Consider the following 27,635-nt stretch of genomic DNA (forward strand, 5'->3'; position numbering starts at 1 on the left):
CTAAAGATATGTAGACAAACTTCTTGCAGAGATATTGTAGGTAAGTAGTTAAAGAGGTTCAATACTAATAAAATGCACTACACCAGCTTCAGGCCCGGACTCCACCAAAATGTAGCAGAGAAGTGAGAAGCTTTTTACCAGCCAATAGAACTTCTCGATTCAAAATAAACTTAGGCAGATAATTGGTAGTACGCCCAGTTGTTGCCTGATAATCTACACTACCTATTTGGTTATTACAGGATAGAGAAAAGATTTGTATCATGCTTAATAAATAGCTACTCCACTAATTTCAAAAAATCTTTCTCTTGGAAGTGTTTCTTTTAGGTAGAATATCATATTTTATGCGCTAACGGAAATAGTTCTTTCATTACACGAGGGAAACCCTGAGAAACGGGTAGGATACTTCATGCATGACCCAGGGGCGTAGCTACCGCCGTATCTGCCGTATCAATTATACGGGGCCCCCGGGCCACGGGGGCCCCAAAAGTGTGTAAAGACAAAAAATAAAAACTTCCTAATTTATTTTATTTTACAAATATCAAAATTCTGAATAGCAATTCTTTTTTTTTCCCGCCTTAAGCGTGCGTTCAAAAGTTAACAACACTCTACATCGTTATGGTGGGCTGCGGGACTTCCCCGTTTTACTTACTTCATCTTCAACTCAGCGGGGAATCCTTCATCGATATCGCGATTTACGTGTACGTTGTTGTACTTTACACTGGATATTAAACCACGGAGTTAGTAGCAGCATAAGGGGGAGGAGAGGGCGGTCCGCCACTGGTACCACGTCTCGGGGGGTGCCATCTCGGTCGACACATATCTGCACGACCAGGATGGCACGGGCAGAAGGGACAAGTCACTGAGGGTGCCATTCTAATCTGCAAAGCCTAGGTTCACTACCAGTCACTGCATGCTATTCAAAGAAGACGGATCGCAATCCATACAAAATTGCCCCACGTCCTATAACAATGTGACGAATCTCAAAAAAAAGATAAAAATGTTAAAAATAATATGGCATACTCTCTAATTTCTTTTTTTCACACCTTCATATGAAAAAAATGCTTTAAAGATTGTTTAGGCGCTGTTACGAAAACATCGTTCATGGGACTATTTATGGAATATTTTATTAAATTATTTTTTTCTCAAAACTTAAAAATTTCACACTGATTTTTAGGGTATAGTTAGAGAGCTGATATTTTCACAGATGATGTATTTCTGTTGCCGCTATAACAACAAATACTGAAAACTAGAATTAAATAAATATTTTGGGGGGCTCCCATACAACAAGCATGATTTTTTTGTCCGTTTTATAAATAATGGTACCTACGGAACCCTTCATGCGCGAGTCCGACTCGCACTTGGCCGGTTTTTATAAAACATGTTTGGGTTTTTTATATCCCAAATTTCAAAAATAGCTCTTTATAAGTTTGCAATGACCCGTTTCCGGTTTCTTTACGTTAAATTAAACCTAGCAAAAACCACCACGAATGATTTCTACACGATTTTTAAGTACTTTTATTTACAATTTTAATCCATGATTATTGGGTGCTCAATAGTTAGTCCGCCGCGGGTGCCACCCGATGCTACGCCGCCACCGCACGGAGTGCAGTGCACTGTTTATTTACGCGCTTTATATAAATGTGCATTAAATGAGTGAAAGGAAAATAGATTATCCCAGCGGCGCTGAGAAAAGAAAAAGTTAACAGAAAAGGGAAGAGGTTATAAAAAAGTGCCATATAAGGGCCTCCAAACAATTTTTTATACGGGGCCCCGACAAGGCAAGCTACGCCACTGGCATGACCCTTTATCATTTCCCGAGCGTCTTCTCAACTATGTTGGTCGGTTACCAGTCTAAGGGCTTGTCCAGAAAGGGCGCAATACGCGCGAATCACGCGCGAGTCGAGGGTCTAGCGCAAGTCTAGCGTTATGCACGAGGTTTACGCGCGTATTTTGAATTCGCGCGATGCTTGTGGACGCGATGTATTCGTGCCTAGTATCTCGTACCGCGAAACATTTCGCGACGAATTCGCTTCTTCTGGACAAGGTCTAATCGGATGCAGCCGAGTACCATCGTTTTACAAGGAGCGACTGCCTACCTGACCTCTACCCAGTTGCCTGGGCAACCCAATACCCATTGGTAACCCCTTATATTTGGTAAAAATAAAACAACTAAAAAACAATGGCAATAATTTATTAGTATTACATATCCGATCCAGAAGTCATTGATGTGGACGTCGTGTACGATGAAGAGCGAGACGTTGTGTATCTGCGGACAAATGCAGTTTTATTAATTTTTTAATACATATATAATAATAACTAATACATGCCCACAACACAAGGAGATACTTGAGGGTAGTTGCCAAGTAAACAGCCAAATAAAGTTGCTCCATAAATAAAATTGTAATAAAATATAATTACTGAAGATAAAGTGAAAATTAATGTTCAGAACTACAGCTTAGACAGAGCTACCTGCTGGCAAGTGTTTTCTCTTTTCCATTTCTTCAGTATCACTATTTACATCGCAAGATTTATTTCTACACTTAACTGACTACATAATACACCACAAGATAATGGATTCCATTACCAACACTCTCACTGGTCTCATGGATAGCTTTAATAAGAGGATGGCAGAGTTTGAAGCACAGTTGCAGAAGGCACCAGCAGAACCATCCCACCCAAACTTGACTGCAGAATTTCAAGCCTTCAGAGTCTTCATAACCCAGGCTGTCACTAGCTTGCAGCAACAGGTGGAATTGCTTGCAAGAAGCATTGACTCCATGGAGATGCGTGGTCGGAGAGGCATCTTGTTGCTTCATGGTGTCCCCGAGGCGAAGGATGAAGATGCAGCACAGGTGGTGGTGGATGTTGTCAAGGACCGCTTGAAGATGACTGACTTCACACTAGCTGACATCAAGAGGAGTCACCGGATGGGACGGTCATCTACTGCCTCAAGATCACGGCCTATATTATTCAAACTTAGGGATGTTGCTGTCCGTGACAACATTTGGTTCAACAAAACCCAATTAAAAGGTGCCGGTATCACCATCTCGGAGTTCCTGACCAAGTCGAGGCATGACCTGTTCATGGCTGCACGAAAGAGCCTCGGGGTGACTAAGTGCTGGACGAGAGACGGGTGCGTTTATGTTCTTGCACCCGATGGGTCGCGGCATCGTATTACAACTGCTGCAGAGTTAAGTGCATTATTGCCGCAAAATGCCACGGAGTCCCCGAAGGAGCCTGCGACCGTCTACGCTCCACGGAAGCCCGTCATCACAAGTAGGCCCAAACGTGCTGCTGCATACAAAAAGTGAATTGTTCGTCACTAATGTATCGAGTCCGGGTAGTATTACTTTTATTTTTTATATTTTTCCACAATTAGCACACCCACCTAGTCATTTTCTTTCCTTCTACAAATGTAAATTGTAAATAAACAAGTGGGTAGTGGTAGTGTTCTAGTCTTGTCAGATTGACAGCAAACAGCTGCTGTCACACTCAGGCGACAGGTATTCTCGTTCCAGTCACTGACATATAAGTAAAACCTGTCAATTGTATTTACTGCTGTTATTATCGGTGACTTAATGCCCGGACTAAGGATTTATTATTAAAATAAAATAGTGTTGTTCCTAGTTTTTTAGTTAGTTTTAAGTTTTAGAAAAACATAGTTATTTGCGATTGTATGAATATATAATATCTATCTAGCACGGCCGGCAGGTGGACTGTTTATCTGTCCCCTTTTAGTAGTTTTTTTTTTTTTTTTTTTAAATTTTATTTATATATATTTCTATTTAATACAGTTTTTATTTATTTTTTACATTTTATGTCTTCTCATGACAATAGCAGCGAATCGGACACGTTCTTTTCAGCCAGTAGTATCGATGACAGTTTTGCAAGCTTACCTTCACTTTCAGACACGCTAACTGCACAGTTTTCTGATGTTCCTAGGAATTTTAATGCCGTACACATAAACGCTCAGAGCATTCCGGCACATTTCCCTGATATGCTGGCAAGTTTTGACTGTAAGAATGTTCATGCAATTCTTGTCTCCGAGTCGTGGCTCAAGCCTTGTCTCCCGACAGCGGCTTATTCTCTCCCAGGTTTCCAGCTGGTGAGAAATGACCGCGCAGGTGGGGCCGGTGGTGGTGTTGCCATATATCTCCGCTCATACATTTCTTTTAAAATCGTAGATATGTCAGCGCAGCCACCTCCTCCCAACGCTGGGGAGCATCTTTTTCTGGAACTAACTATGTGCCACACTAAAGTTCTACTAGGAGTCTATTACTGTCCCTCACTACGCATTAACTTCTTTTCCTCTTTAGAACACATTTTAGAAAATTTTGTACTTTCTTACAGTCATGTTATTATCATGGGTGATTTCAACACCTGTCTTCTTAAAAATGATTCTCGATCTGCATCCATTAATTCTATCATTAATTCTAGCAATCTATCAATACTTCCTCTTAATGCAACACACCATTTCCCTCATTCTACCCCCTCTCTTCTTGATTTAATTTTTGTATCTTCTTTTGATCACGTCGCTAAGCATGGTCAGTGTTCGGCTGATGCATTTTCTTACCATGATCTTATCTATATTTCTTATAAAATTCGTCCTCCCAAAGCAAAGGCAAGAATTCTTCTGCAGCGCAATTTTAATGGCATGGATCTTGAAAACCTTCGTGCGGACGCAGCTAACATGGACTGGACGTCTGTTGAGAATTCCGAGTCAGTCGACGAAAAAGTGGAAATATTTACTTCACGTCTAGTAGCTCTCTACGACATTCACGCTCCCATTCGCGCTGTTAAAGTAAGACACCTGCCATCACCATGGCTCACGAGAGAAATAAAGCAGATAATGGCGAGGAAGGTGTCAGCTAAGTCGAGGTACAAAGCTCGTTCTACTTCGGCAAATTGGGAGAAATTTGTAGAAGCACGAAATCGCTGCAACAAGGTGTGTAGAATTGCACAACGCCAACATTTTCATACGTCAGTTGAAAACGAGGATCCAGCTAAGGTCTGGAGATTTCTACGGTCAATGGGGATTGGAAAATCACGTACTGATAAAATTTCTCAAGATGTAAATATAAATTCATTGAATCAACATTTCTCATCTTCGTCCAACTTTAATAGGACAACCAAATCTAACACTTTAAACTATCTGTCTTGTCTTCCAACCCCTGACCATCCACCTTTTGTCTTTAATCAATTTGCTGCTTGTGATGTTAAGAAGAGCATTGCATCCATCACTTCTGATGCTGTTGGAAGTGACTGTGTCAGCCGTAAAATGATCCTCCCTATCCTGGACGAAATCCTTCCCGTCATCTGTCACATCCTTAACTATTCCATATTTAGTGGTGTCTTTCCTGATGCTTGGAAAGAGGCCCAAATTACCCCCTTACCAAAAAAATCCAATCCCACATCCTTTTCCGAGTATCGCCCTATATCTATATTACCATTCCTATCCAAAGTCCTGGAGCGTCTTATTCACAACCAGTTAAGTTCATTCCTTTCCAAGAATAGACTTCTTAATCCTTTCCAATCCGGTTTTCGTCCTGGTCACAGTACAGTAACAGCCTTGGTCAATATTACGGATGACATCAGGCTGGGCATGGAAGATGGGAAGTTAACGGTACTGGCGCTGCTGGACTTCAGCAATGCCTTTAATACCGTTGATTTTGACATTTTGCTTGGTATTCTTCGCTCTCTTAACATATCTCCAACGGCCATTGATTGGTTTCATAGTTACCTGTACGGGCGCCGGCAACGTATTCGCATTGAAGATAAATACTCTTCGTGGTGTGAAACAACAGCTGGTGTGCCGCAGGGTGGCGTTTTATCTCCATTACTGTTCGCAATTTTTATAAATTCCATCTCAAATAAACTGCTTTCCAACTACCACCTGTATGCAGATGATCTTCAAATATACTCGCAAGCCCAGTTAGGGGGACTGTCCGAGGCAATCGAAATAATAAATAAAGATCTTTCCGAAATAGCTGAGTGGAGCAGGCGCTACGGGCTTCGAATCAACCCGTTAAAAACTCAGCTGATTATCATCGGCAGCTCTCGGATGGTTTCCAAAATTGACTGGTTTAATCTCCCTCAAGTCGTGTATGATAGTGTCCAAATACCCTATAGCAATAAGGTCAAGAACTTGGGCGTATACCTTGATAGCCGAATGTCCTGGGAGCCGCAGATTCAGGAAACCAGTCGAAGATTATTTGCATCTGCAGGATCCTTAAGACGGCTACAAAATTTCCTACCCATTGCCACAAAAATTGCGCTTGCACAGTCTCTTCTTCTTCCTATTCTTGACTATGCTGATGCCAGCTATCTTGATCTCAGAGAGGACCAGCTAAATAAACTTGAGCGCCTTCAGAATGTTTGTATAAGATTCATATTTGGTTTACGCAAATATGATCATGTGTCAGAATTTCGTGTTAAGCTCAAGTGGCTTCCAATACGACTTCGCCGGAACGCTCATATACTCTCCTTGCTATATAGTATTCTTTTTCACCCTACGTCCCCCGCTTATCTCAACAGTCGTTTTGAGTTTGTTTGTGATACGCATTCAAGATCACTCAGGTCATCAGAAAATCTAAAACTGAAGATGCCAGTGCACTTTACGTCATTTTACGACAAATCGTTCGTTGTGCAGGCCACTCGTCTGTGGAATGCACTGCCAGTGGCAATAAGACGGGCGCAGTCGATTGCAGTGTTCAAAAAAATGGTGAAGGATCACTATCTGGCTCAATGACTACTGTCGCTGTATTGTTATTCTTTTATCTTAATTTTTTCTACTATTATTACATGTATTTTATATATTTTATCGTTTATTGACTATTTATTTTCTATATCTTTAGTATTTATCGTACATTTATCAATTATATGTACACCCTAAACTACCCATTTTTAAACTATTCTGCTGATAAACTCCATCCAAAGGTTGTCTGGAAGAAATTGCTGATTAGCGATAAGACCGCCATTTGTACTCTTCTTTGTGTATTGTGATGTCCTGTGTTGTAAATTTTCTTTTTTCTTGGTGTACAATAAAGCATAATCAATCAATCAATGCCCCGCAGGGCATCTCAGGCGGATGACGAGGAGTAGCGACCCCGCGGGGCTATATATCCGAGTGCTCCAGGGAGAGTATACTGTCCCCCATATCCGGCCTACCGGAGTGAAGCATTACGGGGGATAGGTCTCCCACCTCTTGGCTTGCCTTCATCGGCCGGTCAGAGTGGAGTCGCTAGAGTAGGGTTAGCAGCCCGCTCGGAGGGTAGGTGCCTCGTGGTAAGTGGCGAGTGGGCCGGTGATGCTGGACCCACAGGGAGCGCGTGATCTGCGTTTAAAGTCCGCCGAGGTATCCTAACCCTTCAGCCGCTCATGTACCTGTTGCCCTCTTGTTGCGATTTAGCGACTGATTCCCGAGGGTCCAGTAAGTGAGGTGGCGAGTCTCCACCTGCCATTTTTACGTGTATTTATTATATTGTTATCGGCAGGTGCCATAGTTCCCGTAGTTTCCCCATTCCTAGTCCATTAGCATCCCATCACAATAGCCCAAGTAGTTTTCCTCCATAGTTAGCAATAGTTTAGCACAGAACCGGGGATTGTCCTTGGGTACATTTCTATAGTGTATACAGGGATAATCGTCGGTTTTGTGTCACCATTTCATTAAAGTTGTCTCAAAAGGGCTTCAGCGTGTTGGCTTCGGCCCCACGTTCGCCTCCCAAAAATCCGGGACTCTGTAGTCCCGAGGTCTAGAAGAGACTAATACATATTATCTCCTACAACTCATAAAACTACTAAATAGATTTGAAAAAATGTCGTGCTTAACAACGGCAGTGATTGGATTGAGATCTATACTTACTATCTATGCTAATACGATAAAGAGGAATATTTTTTTTGTTTGTCTGTCCCCTAAAGACGCCGAAACAATCTGGGGCCCCATTCTCTTAAGTTAATAATGTCAACATTGAATAGAAATCGAATCGCAATATGATCGCAATAGTAGTTTTAACCATATCGGGCATTCTGCTACTAATATAAGACCAATCGTATTCCAACGACATTCGATTGGTTTGCGATTGGTCTGCTATTTTAGTGATTTTGGTCTATACGGTAGTTTGCTCTACAATCATATTGCAATCGTAAATCATTTGCAGACAAAATGATTCATTATTGAATGACAGAAAAGGATAAAAACTTTTATTTCAAAGAAAAAGTAGCGGAATGCCACATACGCTTCAATCGTAATTGATTCGTGATTGGATCGCAGTCGAATGTGAATCGTATGTTGCTTAAGTAAAATTAGGAGAATCGGGCCCCTGGACTGATTTCGAAAAAAAAAATCACTGATGATAAACTACACTTTTCCCAAGTAACCTAGGTTATATTTTATCTCGAGACGGGCAGTAGTTCCCAAGGGTCGCGAGTGAAACCGCGGGATTACAAAATATAGAAATAGTGGAACCATGAGTGAAGACGGGACGGCTATTGGGTTTTCCAGTTTCGCGGACTCGGAAAATGGATAAAGCTCTAGTTATTATTACAATTCTAACCTTCTTTTATGCTTTGCTTTCGACACTTTCTTAGGCGGCACCCTTCTCTTTGGGTTTCTCTTGGCCGGTCTCCGTCTGTCTTCTTCATCCATCTGGCTTTCAGAGCAGAATGAGGTGTCGTCGCTCATGCGGTCATCTTTGAATTTCCGACGAGTTTCCAGTCGCCTTCTACGGTCCTTATATACTTCACATGAGTCTCGTGGCATGATCTTCCAACATCCCCTACCTTCAGCTCGCCGAGTTTTCTAGAAGTGGGGAAAGTGAACAAAAAAATATGTAGGTAAAGCATAGCAAAGTTCATCATCATTTCCTTAGCCTTGTCCCAACTATGTTAGCGCGGGCTTCCAGTCTAACCGCATGCAGCTGAGTACTAGTGTTTTACAAAGAGCGTCTGCTTATCAGACCTCCTCAACCCAGCAACCCGGGTAACCAAATACCCCTTTGACTGGTGTCAGTCTTATCCAGCTGAAATACTAAATTGTGTAGCGTGAATTAAAATAGGCGAGTGCAGGACTGAGGCTACTTTTATTTTGATGAACATATCACTATATATCATCGCAAGATCCTGAAAACTCTTCATGCGATGTCTCTAAGAAGATCACTTAATTAGTGATGTGCTTTTTGATTAACTATAGTGTCTTCGCGAGGCCCTTGCATGCGCGAGGCCAGAGAAATGGGCCCATGCCGTCTACACCTAGCTACACCACTTGAAATGCTACTTTTAGAACATAAATCATCCTTATGACTAACATTTTGCCGAATGACATCGTTTATGTTGTCAAGAAATAGATTAGAAACATCATCACTCCAGTCCCAATTTGAACTTGCTTTGGTTTTGTTACTTTTTTTCTTATTTATACGCACATGCTTATACGATCTTTTCTGGGTTTTTGCTCGGCCTGAGGTTCTCATTTTAATGTTCAAAATGATACAAAAACGTTATAAAAATTTCGATTCGTAAAAAAGTAACATTATCTTTAGGGTTGTCAAAACAATAAAATACCTCATTGAAACCCGTATGCTATGGCGTATGAAATAAGTTGGTTATGGCCACGTAACTAGTTATACGCAGTTTCTTTAACCATCAAAATTTTTATTTCTATGTAATCCATTTACTAAGACCTAAAATCATCGCAAAAATTTCATTGCTGATCAATGCTTTAAGCGGCATACGCGGCGTTCAATGAACGTTTTTCTATTATATTCTAATAAAAACTCTACAACATTAGGGTAAACGGAACGTTGTAATGTCATATGACTATCGACGTCAGTGCTACCAACATAATCAGCGTGTCCACCATTTTTACGCAGCTGATGTTTGTTTGAGATATATTTAATTTAGAATTTTATCTAAATAATATCTCAAAATGGGAGCCTCCTTCGTCCCCATCACCGTTTTCACCGTCCTGTGGGGTATTGTGGGCATTGTCTGCCCCTTCTTCGCCCCCAAAGGCCCGAACAGAGGGTAAGTTTTTGTGCCTTCCTACTTTTCATAACTCCTTGAAAAATTCAGTTCTTAATCTGTAAATTATTGCTCTATTCCAGGATTATCCAGGTGGTGTTGATGCTAACTGCTGCCACTTGCTGGCTTTTGTAAGTATTTTTGTTTTTATTAAGTTTTTGAGAGTATTATTAATGAGTCACGACGTTGTGCCTAGCCTAGTTATGGGTTGTTGTTCACCTTCTGCCATACCCCTCGTGATTTAGGCAGCCTGCTGTAGCTTTTGAGACGTTAGTTACCCTCTGAAGCCCCTGAATAACAGGCATTTCAATTAAAATAACTTAAAATTGAGTGCTCACATGACCAATGAAGATTTTGATTAGATTCCGGTCAGTGGGTTGTCTATGAATATAATGTGTATTGAAAACTTAAGCACACAGATATCTATTCGCAGAGCCTGTAGTCTGTATACTACTAGTGAAACAAATAACATCTTTGATATTTTAATAATAAAAAGTCATTGTCAGGACATCCAGGTACCTTTGTTTCACGCTTACATCCCAGCAAGAGTGACAGAGTTGTCTAAAAACAAAGATAATAACTGTCCAATAAAGTTCTGACTTCTGATTCTGGAGATGTGTCTACAAACATTATAAAGTAGCTGTTTTCTCATGGGTTCAACTGTGTTATGTGGAAACTACTGTCTGTACCGGGATAAACTATGTATAGCTTATGTTACTTGGGCAAATTCTAGCTTTATAACTGTGAAAGAATTTTTTAGATCTGACCTATAGTTTTTGAGTCAAACAAACACAAATACAATTTTTTCTCTTTATAATATTAAGTATTGACTGGCTGTACACCCGCAGTTTAACCTGTAAATAGGGATTTTTTCTCTTACTTTTTTTCCTTTGGCTGGCTTATTTTACAGTGTGTAATCCATTGGTGAAAGAATTGTTGAAATTGGTTCAGTAATTAATAGTATTCTTAAGTGTTAAAACGTACAGCTAGTTAACTTTAGGATGAAAAAACAAACATAATTTGTTGATTTTTTTCTTTTCATTGTTATATTATATTGTTTATAATGTATGTTTCAGCTGGCTGTGTGCCTACATGGCGCAGATGAACCCGCTCATCGGGCCCAGACTTAACAATGAAACCCTCATCTGGATGTCTCGCACCTGGGTGAGTCCTGGAATTATTCTGTTATATTAATTAGGGTCTGTTCAGACAGACCGGCTCGTAATGGAGAGCAAATTCTTCACATTTTGAAAATCAAGTACTTAGTATTTGTAGTAAGGTTTATTTTTGCATGGGCACTGCTTTTGTTATTAAGAATGCTCAAAGGTGAAATAATAAGAGGAGACCGCCTCCGATCGCGTACTTTTTCTCGGTATTTCAGACGTTTGGCTCCGATTGCATGCTTTTTCAGCCGATCGGAGCCGATTCCGGTCTGTGTCAAAATAAAAATGCGCGCCATACTTTTCGTAATACGTAATACTGTAGTTACAAATAGTTAAAAATATTAAAAGAGTCAGAGTTCCTTTATGTTTCGGAAGGGACCATATACAAATGGTAGGCCAGGCTGTTATTTGAATACCTTTAGCATTTGTTTTGGGTAGTCAGAAAGTTCGACAAGCAGTCTTACCAAGCGGTATTGTGTTGTAAGGGTAACTGGGTTGTATAGGTCACTTCGGCAGTTACTAGTTCTCAGTAGAATCCTTCTACACTGGAAGCTAAGGGTGTACTATGCCAAATCGAATAACAAATAATCGAATATCAATTGATCGACCACTATAAATCGAAATTCTAAATACTCGAACATTCATAATATCGAATGGTTATTAAATCGAACATTCAATACATCGCGCATTCAATACATCAAGTGTTCAAAATATCGAATGTTCGTTTGATCGAGCGTTAAATGCAAAACATATTCATCCTATCGAAAAATCCTTGTTTTTTGTGAATACAAGAAAAACTCAAAATTTACTAATAAATCACATTTTAATCTTTAATTCTTATCTTTTAAAGGTACATTTTAAAATTTTGTGTGAATTGAAAAGGCAAACGCGGAATTGGGAAGACCTACTTTACAAAAAAGAGTCAAAAGGGATGATAATGCGATAATAAAAAAGTTTAATAATAATAAAAACTACGCCCCCTAAATCCCTACCTTACGTCCGCGTCGAACATCAGACCACGTGGGGGGCGGACACGTATACAATCGAAACTTATACGGCTAACAAGGCAAAGGTAACCCATTACAATGGAGACTCGTGCAAAAAGTAAACGTATAGGGCCGCTGCCCGGGGGCGATCGCCGGGGCACACCTGGAGCTGACGCTGGGTGTCACAGCATGCGAACCGTCAGCGGTGAGGAGTTGAACAGGCGGGCTCCCACCGACAAAGATACTACAGCCGACAACAGTGACGATGGTGACAGACCTACAGACCGTACAGACACTCCCATAGAACCGTTTAGCCCTAGTACCATTTCTTACACACCCTCCAGAGCATCATCACCATCAATACCATCGTCACCTCCCACACACTCATCACCACCTCATACTAGTATGAGATATTATCCACCACTACCAGCCTTGAATGTTGCGCGGGGGGCAAGTGCCTTCATGCCCGCGTCCACCAAGGCTGGAAAACCAAGAGTTCGCATGAGATGGAGCAAAGAAGTGAATACCTTTATCATGCGAACTTACCTTTACATCACTAAATTAGAGACCGATTTGACTACCTACAGACAACAATTGCATGAACTTTTTAACCCCCGACGCAAAAACGACGGGGTGTTATAAGTTTGACGTGTCTGTGTGTGTGTGTGTGTGTGTGTGTGTGTGTGTGTGTGTGTGTGTGTGTGTGTGTGTGTGTGTGTATGTGGCATCGTAGCTCCCAAACGGATGATCCGATTGTAATGCGGTTTTTTTTGTTTAAAAGGTATGTCAGTCGGGAGTGTTCTTAGCTATGTTTGGTGGAAATCGGTTCAGGTCTTCAAGGTCATCAGCTCGTTTGATAGGTGTGATAGGAATGTTACACGCTCAGTTTACTTGCAAGTATATGTGGGATCTGAAATTTGAAACACTAATGTCTTTTGGAATCACTGAGCTGGTCTGCTGTTAGGGCACGAAGGTAGGAGACGTAACCCTGAACTGCCTTTTAGTAAACCCATCGAGTTTGGGCTCGTTGAATTTGTCTTGACGAGTTCTCTTCATGTTTCTGATTGACGAGAACCTGATGCTGGAAATGGGATGTAGCGAATGAAACCCTGGAATGCTGGAATGAAACGGATAAACCGATTTATATTTTTGCTGAAAATCTAGAATGTCCAAAGGTTAATCTTTATTGTTTCTCAATCTGTGCAATTCTCCCAGAGCCAGTTTGTCATGAGGATTGTTAAACAGCTTCCTTTGGCCGAGATCGCATATAGCGACCCCATCTTAAGATAAAATAAATTAAATGAAAGAAGGAAAAATTAAGGAGCTCCTTTAAAAAGCATGAAATAAAATTAAATTATAAATTTAAAAAAACCCCCGACCCAAAAAAAGTACGCAATAATTATGACAAAAGGTTAAAAACGCTAAACCCTATAAAAAGCAAAAAATAACTTTTAACACTACGTAAACTAAATTTTGACGTGTCGGGGGACCGCTTTTTACCTTCATAAATACTTACATAAATCAAATGATACTTACCTAATTACAACATTCGTTTAAAAAAAAAACACGTATCTAAAGTAATGAATTAGAGCGGTCCCCCGACACGACAAAATTTAGTTTACGTAGTGTTAAAAGTTATTTTTTGCTTTTTATAGGGTTTAGCGTTTTTAACCTTTTGTCATAATTATTGCGTACTTTTTTTGGGTCGGGGGTTTTTTTAAATTTATAATTTATTACACGTCAGTATCCTGAAATCAATGTAACAGAGCAACGTATCTCTGACCAGAGAAGGGCGATAATCAGAAATAAACTTCTATCACAAGCAGAAATAGAAAAACTGAAGGAAGAAGTGCGGGAACAGCTAGAGCATTTAAATCACAATCCTCCGGAAGAAACACATAGTACATCAACAGAAAACACCTTACAAACACAGCAACATACACCAACACAATCGCAACCTTGCACACAATCACAACCTTATATACACACATACACACAGAGCACACACACATCTACACAAACTGAGAATATAACGATTACACTAGAAAACGACATTGAGATATTAGAAAATTTCAATCAAAATCAGTTAAGAGACACACAAATTCAAGAATTACACGACAAGTTTAAAACCGCATTAACACAATATTCAGGGATGGACGCTTCAGTCCGCCCAAAACTACCCAAACTAAAATATACCCCAAAACTCACTCACCTTGTACGTATATTTAACACAACCATATTGAATCAATACACTACAGAAAACACGAAACTCATAGACGTACACACATTAATTTACTGCACAGCGTTAGTAATCTCCGAGGAACTTAACTATAAAATAACAGAATACACAGGCAGCTCCAGACCAAAAACTATAAAAAAACCACCATGGCAAGAAAGACTCGAAAGAGATATTGAAAAACTGCGAGCTGACTGCGGTAGACTAACACAGTACATTAACAACAACCGATCTAATAAAGTAGTAAAAAGAGTAGAGGCAATATTTAAAAACTTCACAACACACACTAGACACGAAAATGATAATAGGAAACCTGAAGAATACTTAGATACGTTAAAACAGAAGCTGGCATTAAAAGTACATAGGTTAAGGAGATATAAAAAAAAAAGCACAAGAACGCAAAAACGATAACGCCATGTTCACAAACAACGAAAAGAACTTTTACAGACATCTACACACAACACAAACAGACACCACGACAGAAACACACACAGAAACACCAACAGCAGAACAACTAGAGACTTTCTGGGGTAGCATTTGGGAACAACGGGTACAGCACAACGATAAAACTAACTGGATAACAGAGGAAGAAAATAAATGGAGCGCAATAGAAGAAATGCCATTTACTGAAATTTCAGAATCTGACATAAACAATGTTACAGCAAGACTACACAATTGGAAATCGCCTGGCATCGACAAAATACACAATTACTGGTATAAAAAGTTAGAATCGTTACACAAAATCATAGCTAAAAACATCACAGACATCATATTAGGACAAGGGATCAACATATATTTTTGCAATAACTTTTTTTATGATATTAATTAAAATTTTCTTTAAGGATTCATCAAATAAAGTGTTTTCGTTTGTCACAGTAACGATAAACCAAGTCACCTTTGCACTAATAAAGAAATTTGCCATTTTCCTAATAAAGGGATTTTTGACATTTGAAACACTAACACAAAAGTTCGAAAAAAAAGACTGAAATAACAGTTTTCTTTAAAAGTTTATTGGGTAACTTAAACAATTAATAATCCGTGTTTCTACCGCGAACACTAACAACACAAGAACATCGGTTTGGCATACTCAAAATGAGTTCATCCAAATCACGATGTGGAATGGCCGCCCATGTTCGTTGCAACAACAAAAAAAGGTCTTCGTCTTGCGACTGGATACCCTCCATATTCGGCAGAGCTCTTCTCTGTAGCATATCCCATGCATGCTCAATCGGGTTCAAGTCTGGCGACTGAGCAGGCCAGGGCAGGACATTGATGTTAGCTGCCGCGAGAGTCTGTCTTACAACTCTTGCGGTGTGCGGTCGTGCATTATCATGCATTAACTGAAATAAGGGACCGATTTGCACTTGTAGAGGAACGATGACGTCTGATACAATCGTCTCAGCATAAATTTGAGCGTTGAGGTTGCTTCTGATCCAAATCAACTCAGTTCTTCCGCCGATCCAAATACCCGCCCATACCATGATGGTTCCACCACTATAAGGATGGACTTCCTGGCAGGATTTTAATCGCTGTTGGCGTCCAGGGGTTCTCCAGTGTCGTATACGTCTTGTATCCGGTCTCATACCAAAACGAGACTCATCAGAAAAGCACACGAAACGCCATTGTTCTTCTGCCCAATTTCTGTGTTCAAGAGCCCATTGATATCGAATCCTACGATTGTGCATTGCTATAGGTGGTACCCGTAGCGGTCTTCGGGAATGAAGGTTCACTTCATGCAAGCGGTTTCTGACTGTTTGGTCGCTAATTAAGTTCCCTGAAGAGTGATGAAGCCTCACGGCTAACATCATGGCGGTTATTGTTGGAGCTCTTCGAGTTAAGATTTGAATGTATCGGTCTTGTCTCCGTGTGGTGCAGCGATACCGTCCTCCATGGCGCTCAGCTACGGTACCAGTGCTTCGGTAACGTGTCCAAAGTCGACTGATAACACTCTGACTTGTATTCAGAGCTAAAGCCACAGTACGTTGCCGGGAACCAGCTTCTATCATTCCCACGGCTCTGAGCATTTCTTCCCTGCTTAAATGACGTCGCCGCTCCATAATAACGTTGGTTTTAATCAGTAGTAGGGAAACAGTAGCACTAATAATGTCTTCAATGCGTTGTATGTGTTTATAGGGAAAATATTGACAGCTGATTTTCATCTTTTACTCGAATTTGATTCACAGTTCCTGATTCAAATTATGAAATGCACCAAAAAGGATCCATATAAATTTATAAAATCATAAATTTATTACAAAGCCACATCTCAATCTCAAGAAATCCGCATAAAAATGCTTGATCCCTAGACACTTTTGATGTGTGTAGATTATAAAAAAGCATTTGATAGTATTCCACATTCATGGCTAATTCAAATATTACACATATATAAAATAAACCCAAAGATAATAGACTTCCTGCATCACATCATGTCCCAATGGAAAACTACACTGCACTTACACCACAACAACAACACAATCACAACTAGACAGATATGCATTAGAAAAGGTATTTACCAAGGAGACTCTCTGAGTCCTCTATGGTTCTGCCTTGCACTGAACCCTTTATCTAACCTACTCCACAATTGTAGAGCCGGATACACTCTAAAACATAGCACCACAGAAGAAACCACAATTTCACACCTTATATATATGGATGACATTAAATTATACAGTAAGACAGACAAAGAAATGAAACACCTAATAGACACTACAACAGAATTCAGTAAAGACATCAATATGGAGTTTGGTTTAGATAAATGCAAAACACTACACATAATCAGAGGAAAAATAAAACCTGGTGACTACACGATTAACACTACAGACACAATTACAGCTATGGAACCTACAGACTTATACAAATATTTAGGATACAAACAACTAAAAGGAATTGATCACACAGCTATTAAGAACACCTTAAACACAGAATATAAGCGGAGAGTGACCGCGATATGTAAAACACAACTCACTGGAAAACACCTCATCAAAGCACTCAACACCTACGCGATACCAATATTAACTTACTCATTTGGCATTATTAAATGGTCCAAAACTGATATTCAACAAATAGAAAGAACCACACGCACTACACTTACTAAACATAACAACCTACACCCTAAATCCGCAATAGAACGACTCACCATCAAACGCCAAAATGGAGGGAGAGGCCTCATAGATATCAACCATCTTTGGCAAAAACAAATTAACAGGCTCAAAACATTTTTCCACACTAAATCACACACCAGTAACATTCACAAAGCCGTAGCTGTAAACGACCACAACTACACTCCACTTAACTTACACGAACAACCAGACACACAACACAACGACACTAATGACCCACAAACACAAAAGATAGAGGACTGGAAGAAGAAAGTCCTGCACGGAAGGCACCCGCACGACTTGGAACAACCACACATCGACACAATAGCCTCAAACAAGTTTCTCAAAATCGGCAACCTATTCCCCGAAACCGAAGGCTTTATCATTGCTATACAAGACCAAATCATCAACACCAAAAACTACAGGAAGTACATCATAAAAGACCCCACAGCAACCAACGACAAATGCCGCAAGTGCCACACGCAACCAGAGACCATACAACACATCACAGGGGCATGCACAACACTCACACAAACAGATTACACTCACAGGCACAACCAGGTTGCAAACACCATCCATCAAAAACTAGCACTCAAACACAAACTCATACAAGACACAAACACACCATACTACAACTACACACCACAAACAGTTCTAGAAAACACCACACACAAACTCTACTACGACCGCGCTATTCTCACCGACAGGACAATACACTACAATAGACCAGACATAACACTCCAAGATAAAATCAATAAAATCACATACCTCATAGATATAGCAGTACCCAACACACATAACCTACAAAAAACCATAGGCGAAAAGATTACTAAATATGCAGACCTCAAAGAAGAAGTAACCAGAATCTGGCGGCAAGATAAAGTTTACGTAGTTCCCATAGTCGTCTCCACCACGGGTGTTATACCCAATCACCTCCACCATAGCCTCAAGTTAATAGACCTTAAAGACTCCACTTATATCCAACTTCAAAAAGCCGCAATCCTCAATACGTGCCGAATAGTGAGAAAGTTCATGCAACTGGACGAACATGAAATAACACCTCAACACACACAATAACACACTACACGCTGCATTTACTTGGCACCCGCCCGTAAATGCAGTCAAAACTAGCCAAATGGCTAAGAAACAGAAATGTTTACCCCAAAATAAAAACTACATTAAAATATGATTTATTCATAAATTTTGAGTTTTTCTTGTATTCATAAAAAATATAAATTTTTCGATAGGATGAATATACGATGCATTTAACGCTCGATCAAACGAACATTCGATATTTTGAACACTCGATGTATAGACTGCGCGATGTATTGAATGTTCGATTTAATAACCATTCGATATTATGAATGTTCGAGTATTTAGAATTTCGATTTATAGTGGTCGATCAATTGATATTCGATTATTTGTTATTCGATTTGGCATAGTACACCCGGAAGCTAACCCCTACATAGGTGGGAAATTCTCCAGTTTTAGGTGTTGTTAGTGGATAATATACACAATAATTCTTTCTTTTAATTTTCTTAATGAACAATTCTTTTTCCAGTAAGTTTAAATAGTAAGGAAGTTCTACATTTCACCTTGACCTTGTGTTATCGAGGTCAAATCATCAAATACCAATGTCAAATCTACTGAAATTGTAAAATGCTAAAGTTTGTATCTGGCTCTGTGCATTGCTATTTCATGCTAAAAATGCAGGATAGATTTTGATGAAACTTTGCAGTAATATCATATACCATATAATACTCACCCGTCACGTTTCAACGAGCGTTGGGATCAAACACCTAGCTATTGACGTTTCGTATAAAACCTATAATGATATATTTCTCTGTGGAATAAAAAAAAAAACTAAAAACTTCGCGCACCAGGTTTCTTATGTATGAAACAGTTTGTCAATAGATGGCGCTGCATGTTTCATTAATTATATCATAGCACCTATGATAATAATCAAGCTGCTTGAAATAAACTACATAGTAAATTGAATAACAAGGACTTTTTTTAGTTCAAGGGACACTGTTTAGGATATTTTGTGGGCATCTAGAAAACTTTATTCTATAATTTTTCAAATATTTTGAGTCTGGCAGTGGATAGACTGATGAAATACTACGTTCAAGTCATCCAAATCCAATGATTTGTATTATAACAGGAAGAGAAAAACCCTTCGCAAAAATATATTTAAAAGTCAAAAATAATATGAAGCGCTTTATTTTCCATCAAGTAATATATAAATCATAGAAGCGTAATAAATGAAAGAAACGGTACCCCAACGTGAAAGGTTTACTTGTTGAAATGTTAGCTTTTTACGATATTTTTTTTAATTTGTAGCTTATTGAGAACGCCTACGGCATTAAGAGGACGAATTGGAATTTTTGGCGCCAAGGATCTCAATTTTTCTCAGTAAATACAAAACGGATCAAAATACAACTTGGTTATCTGAAAGTTCATGATATAAACCTTATTTTGTTAGACGTAGAAACATGATTAGGTAACTTTTATAACAGAGAAAAATATATCAAACATACTTCTTTTTAAATAGAGATTCACATATTATGGGCAAACGGGACCGATTTAAGCCTCTTAACTTTTTTAGTAGTTGAGTATATACATACTCTTTAAAATTGTAGAAGGAATTTTTATTAAATTATCATTTCTAAATAATAAAATTACAAAACCATTTTGTCGCTTACGACTTTTAGTTATAAGCTAGCGCGCGTATTGTTATCCTCGCCCCGCTCAGACGCTCCGACCCCTTTTGGTGCCTTAGATGCGCGTGCCGGTTATGGAATTATTGTTGACCAATTCGTCGCCTTAAGGGTCAATCCTCACTGAAAGAGCAGCGGCCGGCAGCGGCCGTAAATGCAAGTGATTGAGCGCGAGCGCGCTGGGCCGCGCCGCGCCGCGCTCTCACATTGTCCGTGCTCTTCCGGCCGCTGCCGGCCGCTGCTCTTTCGAATTGACCCTAAGTCCGCTATCGTATTTTTTAGTGCAAGAAGTATCACTACATAGTGTAAAACAAAGTCGTTTTCTCTGTTCCTATATCCCTATGTATGTATGTATGTATCCTTCTTTGGGAAATCATCAATTGACCTTCTGTGTGTGCAGCTGGGCAGTTTAAAACTACGCAACGGATTTTGTTGCAGTTTTATTTAATAGATAGAGTGATTGAAAAGGGAGGTTTATATGTATAACTAGCGACCCGCCCCGGCTTCGCACGGGTGCAATGTTGATATTAAATAAATTGCACCCGTGCGAAGCCAGGGCGGGTCACTAGTTAAATAAATAAATTATACCCATTATAGCAAATATTTACCCAAACTCAGTGCCAGCGTTATAAAAACTGAAACAAAGCAATACTCGCTGCCAGCCAGTGATAAATGCGTTGCCCAAATATTATATACTCGCACGTGTAAACTTCCATATCTTCCGGTTGGGTACCACCGTTGCCAATTATGCGTTAAATAATTATTTTTTATAGTAGGCTATATTTAGGTATATTGCTTCGGCCAATTGGGAAGCTGTTTATTGTTTTAGAGTAGCTGATTCCCACTCGTGACCCGAACATGTGAATTAACAACTTTTCTGATGTATAAACTATATTATTGTCAAGTTTCATCAATATCCTACACTTTTTATCGTTCCACTGCAAAGCACAGGCCTCTTTACATACAGAGAAGCAATGAGCGTTCAAGACCGATTGGCGATTTCAGACTTTAAACTCCCAATTTTCCTCAAGATATTTTCTATCACCTTTACTCTGCGATTGGTATCCAACAAATACCTAGAAACTACAAATCTTCTACATATAAGTAACATGTTTATACTAACTTTTTGGTGGGAAGCATCACACGTGGGTGCAGCGTAAGGCTCTCACTGACTCACGACTCTTACTGACTAAACCCCACCATGTTCCTTATGGAGCCCTTTATGTACCAGTCAGTACCCCTTATGGCCACGGTAAATTTATCGAAAAAAAAAGATATAAAAAAATCGATACCTGGTCATTTATTCAAAGTAGGCTGAAAATCAGCACTTTTTGAACGTCAAATTTACAAAAGACAGCCCCCAAAACGCCCGCTCTTCTCCACTTCCTGTGTATTTTTGCTGGGAAGAAGTGGTGGAACAAACTTCCCAGCAAGAACAATATCGTAACCCCTGCTGTTATACTAACCTGCACTAGAATCGAACTCGCGCTAGTTTAAAAAACAAACCAATTTCCAATTCAATTCCAACCAATGAGGCAGCAGTAATTTGTCAAAACAATATTTTTTTCCCTCTCCTGGCAACCGCTCATTCACGTGATAGTAATCGGCTCGTGCAATTGACGCAACCACTTACAGACATTACGTTACATTATAAATAATGTGTTTATTTCATTGTTGCATAGATTCAAGTTGTTACGACACGTTTTGTTTATTTCTTCGTTTGAATGCTTGTAGTCTTATTTATTTATTTAAAAAAAAATACACACTATGATAACAGTTTTGCCCAATACAATAGTGGTGTCCACAGTTATTACATAATATCTACACATACACTTAAATCGAACACAAAAACAAAACAAAACTGAATTTGAAAAATAACTTATACCAATATAATAATAAAATTTTCGTTATACAGAAAACCTCTTTAGTTTAGTTAAAAAATCTATGGTTTCAGTTGACACTAAAATCTGCAGACTGATAATATGATCATCTGCCTAGCTCTTTCCCAACTACGTTGGGGTTGGCTTCTAATCTACCCAGGTGCAGCTGAGAACCAGTGTTTGTACATGGAGTGACTACCTATCTGATCTCCACAACCCAGTTACCCGGGCAACCCGATACTCCTTCAGAATGGTTATCAGACTGGATTCTGAATACCCGTAGACCTCCTATACCTATGGACCATGGTTCCACATCCACTGTTGTGTATAATTGTGTGTTGTGTATACACACACAACAATTCCTTCGTGGATCCACAATAATCCACATCCACGTGGGAATGACTGCCCGTACCGGGATAACTATAGCCTGTGTTACTCGGGAAGACTAGCTTTCCAAGCAAAAGATTAACAAACAAATAAAAACTATTATATTACCATAGATAAACTCCCGTCATTGGTGGCTGATATCCCCCCTGTTAAGTTTCAAAAAAACGGTCAGTACCTAAGTAGGTATGTTATCTGGTTAATTTTTACAAAGTGCTGGATGTTAATATATCTTATCATTGCAGCATAACACTATTAGGTGTCAAGTGCACTGTTTTGATATATTCAGATAAACTAAACATATTATAATTTTATCGTAATGGCGTCGGTACCTCACGGTTCCATAGATTGACTGACAGCCTTTTTGATTGGTCAGTATCGATTCTGGAATCGATTTTCAGTTGTATATTTTTTTTCCTCTCTTGCGGAAAAGTTTTTGTTTGTTAGAAAGTGTTAATTTTAAGGTCCCAACTGGTAACTAATATTCCAATTCCGTGATCAATATGTATCGAAGAAGACTCTATGTATATTAACACGCTTATATTAGCTTCACTTGTAACTATGTATGTAAGAAAATCTTGGAATCTTATAATTTGACCCAGTTCCCGGTCTTCGATTAGGATGTTTGCACACGCTCTGAGTTCTGATGACAATACATGACTAGCTAAGAAACGTTACAAAAAGCGTGTTTTTAAACTATTTCTTATATATTCACTAAATAGTTCTACAGATACACGGGTGAACCCGATGGCGGAAACAAGCATGTACTTACATAAATAATTTTCTTAACTCAAGACCTATTTCTCGCGGAACTGCCCATACCCGAATAAAATATAGCTTATGTTTCTCGCAAATATTGAAGCAGTGAAAGAATTTTTGAAATCGGTTCAGTGGTTTCGGTGCCTTTGGGTAACAAACAGAAAAATGTTTCCTCTTTGTTATACATATAACTAATGCCCGTTTTCACCAACAATCACTTAACTTTTCCCTAACTAAGTGTCACTTAGAATAAGGGCTCCCCCAATAGTAAAGGTTATAAGGGACACTTAAACTTTGGTGAAAACGAAATTCGTATTAAGTGTTCCCTAAATGCTCTTAGGGGATCCCTAGATTTAGGTATTTGTCGGTATAAATGGGCATGTTTTTCTTGTCACCTAAGCACTTACTACATCCGTATCGCTATCAACTGACATTTGCACACTTACTCTATTACGATGAATAAGAGAAATTATTATGATAACAATAATTAATATAATAATGGGTGTGTTCAATGTGTCACTGCGCAGATATTTATTGCTCGAGTTATCTCAATGGCCTACTAATGATCGTTTCTCGTGCCTTTGATATTCCTGTTTTTCTATATATGACGTCCAAGTTGTAACATAATATTATTTTGCACATCACTTATCTAAACACCTTTTCCTTCTTCCTGCCGTGATGCCTTTTTATTTGTGGTCGGCGCAATAAGTTTTCCATTCCTCCCTATCAGCCCTCATATCAATACTCATATATCCTCCTATCAATACTTTCAATCCTCATTATAGTTATTTCTTCTTTCAGGCAAACCGCTGTATGTCTAAAATCCTACTAATTTGTTCTGGATTCAGTCCAGAACCAGCTTTACAAAAAGCAATTATCTATCCGTCTTCCTCGTCCCAAAGCAACCTTTTCCTTTTCTTGTTCCTGAATACCTGGTACGAGTACAATCCATGCGGAAACAAAAGATCCCAAATTAACGCGTCTTTCAAAATACGGAGCCCTGATACCACCGCCACCCATCATAGTTTTTTTCAAAACTTCTTTCCCCAACAACAATTTACGCGCCATTTTATTCCTCTCCATAGACACAAAGCTATAAATATTTAAGTCCTATTCAGCTATCGCTCCGTATTTCTGAGGTCAAGGTCATTTGTCACGTTTGTTTCTGACACATCATATTATTATATTATCACGTGTCCCAACCAGAATATATTGTCTGCTGCGTAGATAGGAACAGATTTTATCTTTGCAAGTCAAATAGATTGGATTATTTCAAAGTTTGTATCTCGTGTATCAATGAGCAGGTAAATATCGGTCCTGCTTGTGATCTCTCTCCGGTGGTGTCGGATCGCCGTCCCATCGCGCTATGAGAGTGAAGGAATAGTTAGTGCACCTTTATCCAAGCAAATGTTTGTGCACTGTAATATGTCCTGCGCAGCTGGCTGATCTCCTGAGAGAACAGCTGCCGTGGCCGAGTCTTTAGCCAGAAAGTCTAACTACCAGTCTTACCAAGTGGTATCAGGTTGCAGGGGTACCTGGTACTCAGCTACATTCGGTGAGGCTGAAAGCCGACTCCAACATAATGGGGAAAATACGCTATTGTAAAAGATCAAATTATACTGGTCAATATAATGTTGTGATCGTGTGTGACTTAGCACTTCACATATGACTGCTAATGTGACATATTCAGAAAGATCTATTTTCTGTTCATGTAATTGTTATTTAATAGCGACGCAGAACTAACCGCATTATGTCCTAGAATCTTATTACTATTGGACCGGCAGATTCATAATAAAATAGAGTTTTCTCTAAATCCACCGTGCCTGACTGCTCTCCAAACGATGTAAGAATGCTAACTAGGTAGCAGCCCGGGAAGGCGGTCCGTGACTTCTAAGGGCAAAAAGGGCGCGTGCATGACCTTGAATCCTTTTTTTTACTTACTGACTTTCGACTCAATCTGAAAATCCTTTTACAGCAATCACATTTGCACCTCTTAGAGCCAGACAGAGAAAAATTTGAACTTTTTAACGCGATCCCACACCTAGCTTCTGTTTATAATCATCGGCAAGGATATTGAGCCCTGACCTTCACCTGCGCAGAAGTGATTTATTGGTTTATTGCCATAAGTGTACGGTGCGCAAAGCGATCTCCACTCTTCCGTCGAGAGCTCATTATCCGTGCCGATAACTATACAAAGGTTGCAATTTGGCGGACAGTTTAGTTTCCATCTACATCTAGCCCACAGTTTACCTAATGACGTCGTATGACGTAGCGAGCACATTAGTACCAAAATGTCCTACGTTCAATGGCGCACACGCTGTGACAAGTTTATTCTTAGCTGCTCGCGATCTAGGATCAAGGGTGCCCCAAGGATTTCTAATAGCTCCCGTCTGTTGTGGTTATTATTTTTGAGCTGTCATAACAGTATTAGGACTGGAACTTTTAGGAAAAGACTTGAAAAATAATAAATGGGAACAAATATAATGACCACCATAAAATGCTTTGATACCCTTAGTTTTGCAACCAGAAAAATCTACTGAACACCAGAAAAATAAAGTCTAAAAATGTAATAGTACCAGCTATTTTAGTCACGACTTCACTTTAAAATTGTATTCGACCACCAAATTTAGTAAATGATCACCAACTCTTGACGACCAAATTAATGTATTATTTTTGCCTAAATAAGTCACTGTGATAGCCATAAAATGTAGGCTTATTACCAAATAAAGTATTATGATGCCATATTAAGTTTTGTGTCCGGCTTGCAATGCATGCGTGAGTGTCAGTATGACGAGTGACAGGGGAAAATGGAAGAAAATGACATATTGCGCCGACCCCAAGTAAAATTGGGAACAGGGCAGGAGAAAGAAGAAGAATGTGTTTCTCAATATACTCCCTCGAAAACACACTCTTATCGCACTGTTTAGAGGCATGCAACGCAATAGACAATTTTCCACCTTAGAGCAGGAAAAAGGTCCCCATAATGTTATTACATTTATTGTATCAGGCCGAACTGATTTTTTTGGAGTCAATTTACTTAAACAGGATAGCAAGATGTAAAAACTTTGGTTATCATTTTATATTAAAACGCTGGTATAATTTTGATGATCATTCACTACTTTTGGTGATCATTTACTACTTTTGGGGTAACGATGATTTATTTGGACTCATTTTGCTTAAATAGGATAGCAGAATGTAAAAACTTTGGTTATCATTTTACTTTAAAATGGTGGTTTAATTTTGGTGATCATTTACTATTTTTGGCTTGCGCATGATTTATTTTGGAGTAATTTCACTTAAATAGGATAGCAAAGTGTTAAAACTTTGGTTATCATTTTACATTAAAATGCGAGTTTCATTTTGGTGATCATTTACTATTTTTGTCTGCTATTTGTTACTATTTCTGGTGATCAGTTAAACATAAGCCATAATAAATTGACGAGTTTATTGGGTCACTTCTTTTCTGCAAAAACACATAGGAAGTGGTTAAAGTTTTTGGAGGTGCCTTTCTTAAATTTTGAAGTTCAAACAGTGCCGTTTTACAGCCAACTTTGAATTTGGCTGACTTGTAAAGTAAATTAGCCTAATTATATACTAATTGTGTTTCCTTTTTGTTACAGGGCAACAAAATCACCTCATAAGCGGGCAGAGGACAACCAAACTCTAGTATTATAAGTGTTGATATATTTGTGTCGAATTGTATCAAGTAAATGCTATTTAACTATTTATGTTAACCTTTAATGAATCAATCAATCACTGTTTGTAAATAAGTCAGATATGTAACATCAAAATAAACTCAAAAAAATCATACTGCCTCAATGAAATGAAACCTTTTTTTGTGTATTATAATTTTAAAAAAAGTTTAACACGCACCTTTCGGTGATAGAAGGTCTTTGGTGTGTCTATGGTATTTTGATGTCACCATCCTTGAAAATGAAATATTTTCTATCATTCCAATAAATTATAACTTCTCTTCTGTAAACTGAATGTATAAATTCTCTTACTTATATGTAGATAAATAAATTTATTTCAGTTTATATTTGTTGTTTATTTTTCTTAAACTTTGTTGCAGAAAATTAGACCCAGAGGAAGGATAAAAAAATCGTTTCATCTACATCATGTATTTCCGTAGGAATAATAGAAATTAGTCTAAACTAGAAACCCATATTTTAAAATATCTCTAAAACAATCCTATTTCGAGAGAGGCCTTGACCGCTCAACGCGTTTATGGAAGCTAATTTAAATCTCCCCACATTCCTTTCTAGTTTCTAATTTAGCTTTCACAAACTTAGCCAGAAATTCCTAGAAAAAAAGACTGACGAATCGTCGACAACCAGTGAAAGAAATATTGATTCCCTAATTTCTTTAGATTTTTACTCGTCAATTCATACCAGGCGTTAT

The 27,635-nt window shown here is 38.9% G+C and overlaps 3 protein-coding genes across 5 annotated transcripts; 2 read left to right on the forward strand and 1 right to left on the reverse strand.

Annotated features, from left to right (window-relative positions):
- Window positions 1-2,175: 2,175 nt before the first annotated feature.
- LOC124644055 lies at window positions 2,176-9,584 on the reverse strand. 2 transcript variants are annotated; one of them, XM_047183245.1, is made up of 3 exons: window positions 9,303-9,584; window positions 8,553-8,797; window positions 2,176-2,266 (listed from the first exon to the last, which is right to left on the reverse strand). In XM_047183245.1, the coding sequence occupies exons 1-3, from the start codon at window positions 9,462-9,464 to the stop codon at window positions 2,200-2,202; spliced, it is 474 nt and encodes a 157-aa protein (XP_047039201.1). In that variant the 5' UTR covers window positions 9,465-9,584; the 3' UTR covers window positions 2,176-2,199. The 2 variants fall into 2 exon arrangements, with proteins under 2 accessions (XP_047039201.1, XP_047039202.1); XM_047183246.1 differs by having other exon boundaries at window positions 9,417-9,579.
- LOC124644054 lies at window positions 2,298-4,092 on the forward strand. The gene has a single exon (XM_047183244.1). The coding sequence runs from the start codon at window positions 2,571-2,573 to the stop codon at window positions 3,309-3,311; it is 741 nt and encodes a 246-aa protein (XP_047039200.1). The 5' UTR covers window positions 2,298-2,570; the 3' UTR covers window positions 3,312-4,092.
- Window positions 9,585-9,805: 221 nt separating the features above from the next.
- Window positions 9,806-27,271, forward strand: LOC124644056 (V-type proton ATPase subunit e 2-like). Of its 2 annotated transcripts, XM_047183248.1 has the most exons (4): window positions 9,814-10,017; window positions 10,098-10,145; window positions 11,091-11,178; window positions 26,855-27,271. In XM_047183248.1, exons 1-4 carry the CDS (start codon window positions 9,920-9,922, stop codon window positions 26,873-26,875), a joined length of 255 nt encoding a protein of 84 aa, XP_047039204.1. In that variant the 5' UTR covers window positions 9,814-9,919; the 3' UTR covers window positions 26,876-27,271. The 2 variants fall into 2 exon arrangements, with proteins under 2 accessions (XP_047039203.1, XP_047039204.1); XM_047183247.1 differs by lacking the exon at window positions 26,855-27,271 and having other exon boundaries at window positions 9,806-10,017; window positions 11,091-11,223.
- Window positions 27,272-27,635: the final 364 nt, after the last annotated feature.

Source organism: Helicoverpa zea, chromosome 29 (assembly GCF_022581195.2).
Source record: "Helicoverpa zea isolate HzStark_Cry1AcR chromosome 29, ilHelZeax1.1, whole genome shotgun sequence".
NCBI classification, from domain to species: domain Eukaryota; kingdom Metazoa; phylum Arthropoda; class Insecta; order Lepidoptera; family Noctuidae; genus Helicoverpa; species Helicoverpa zea.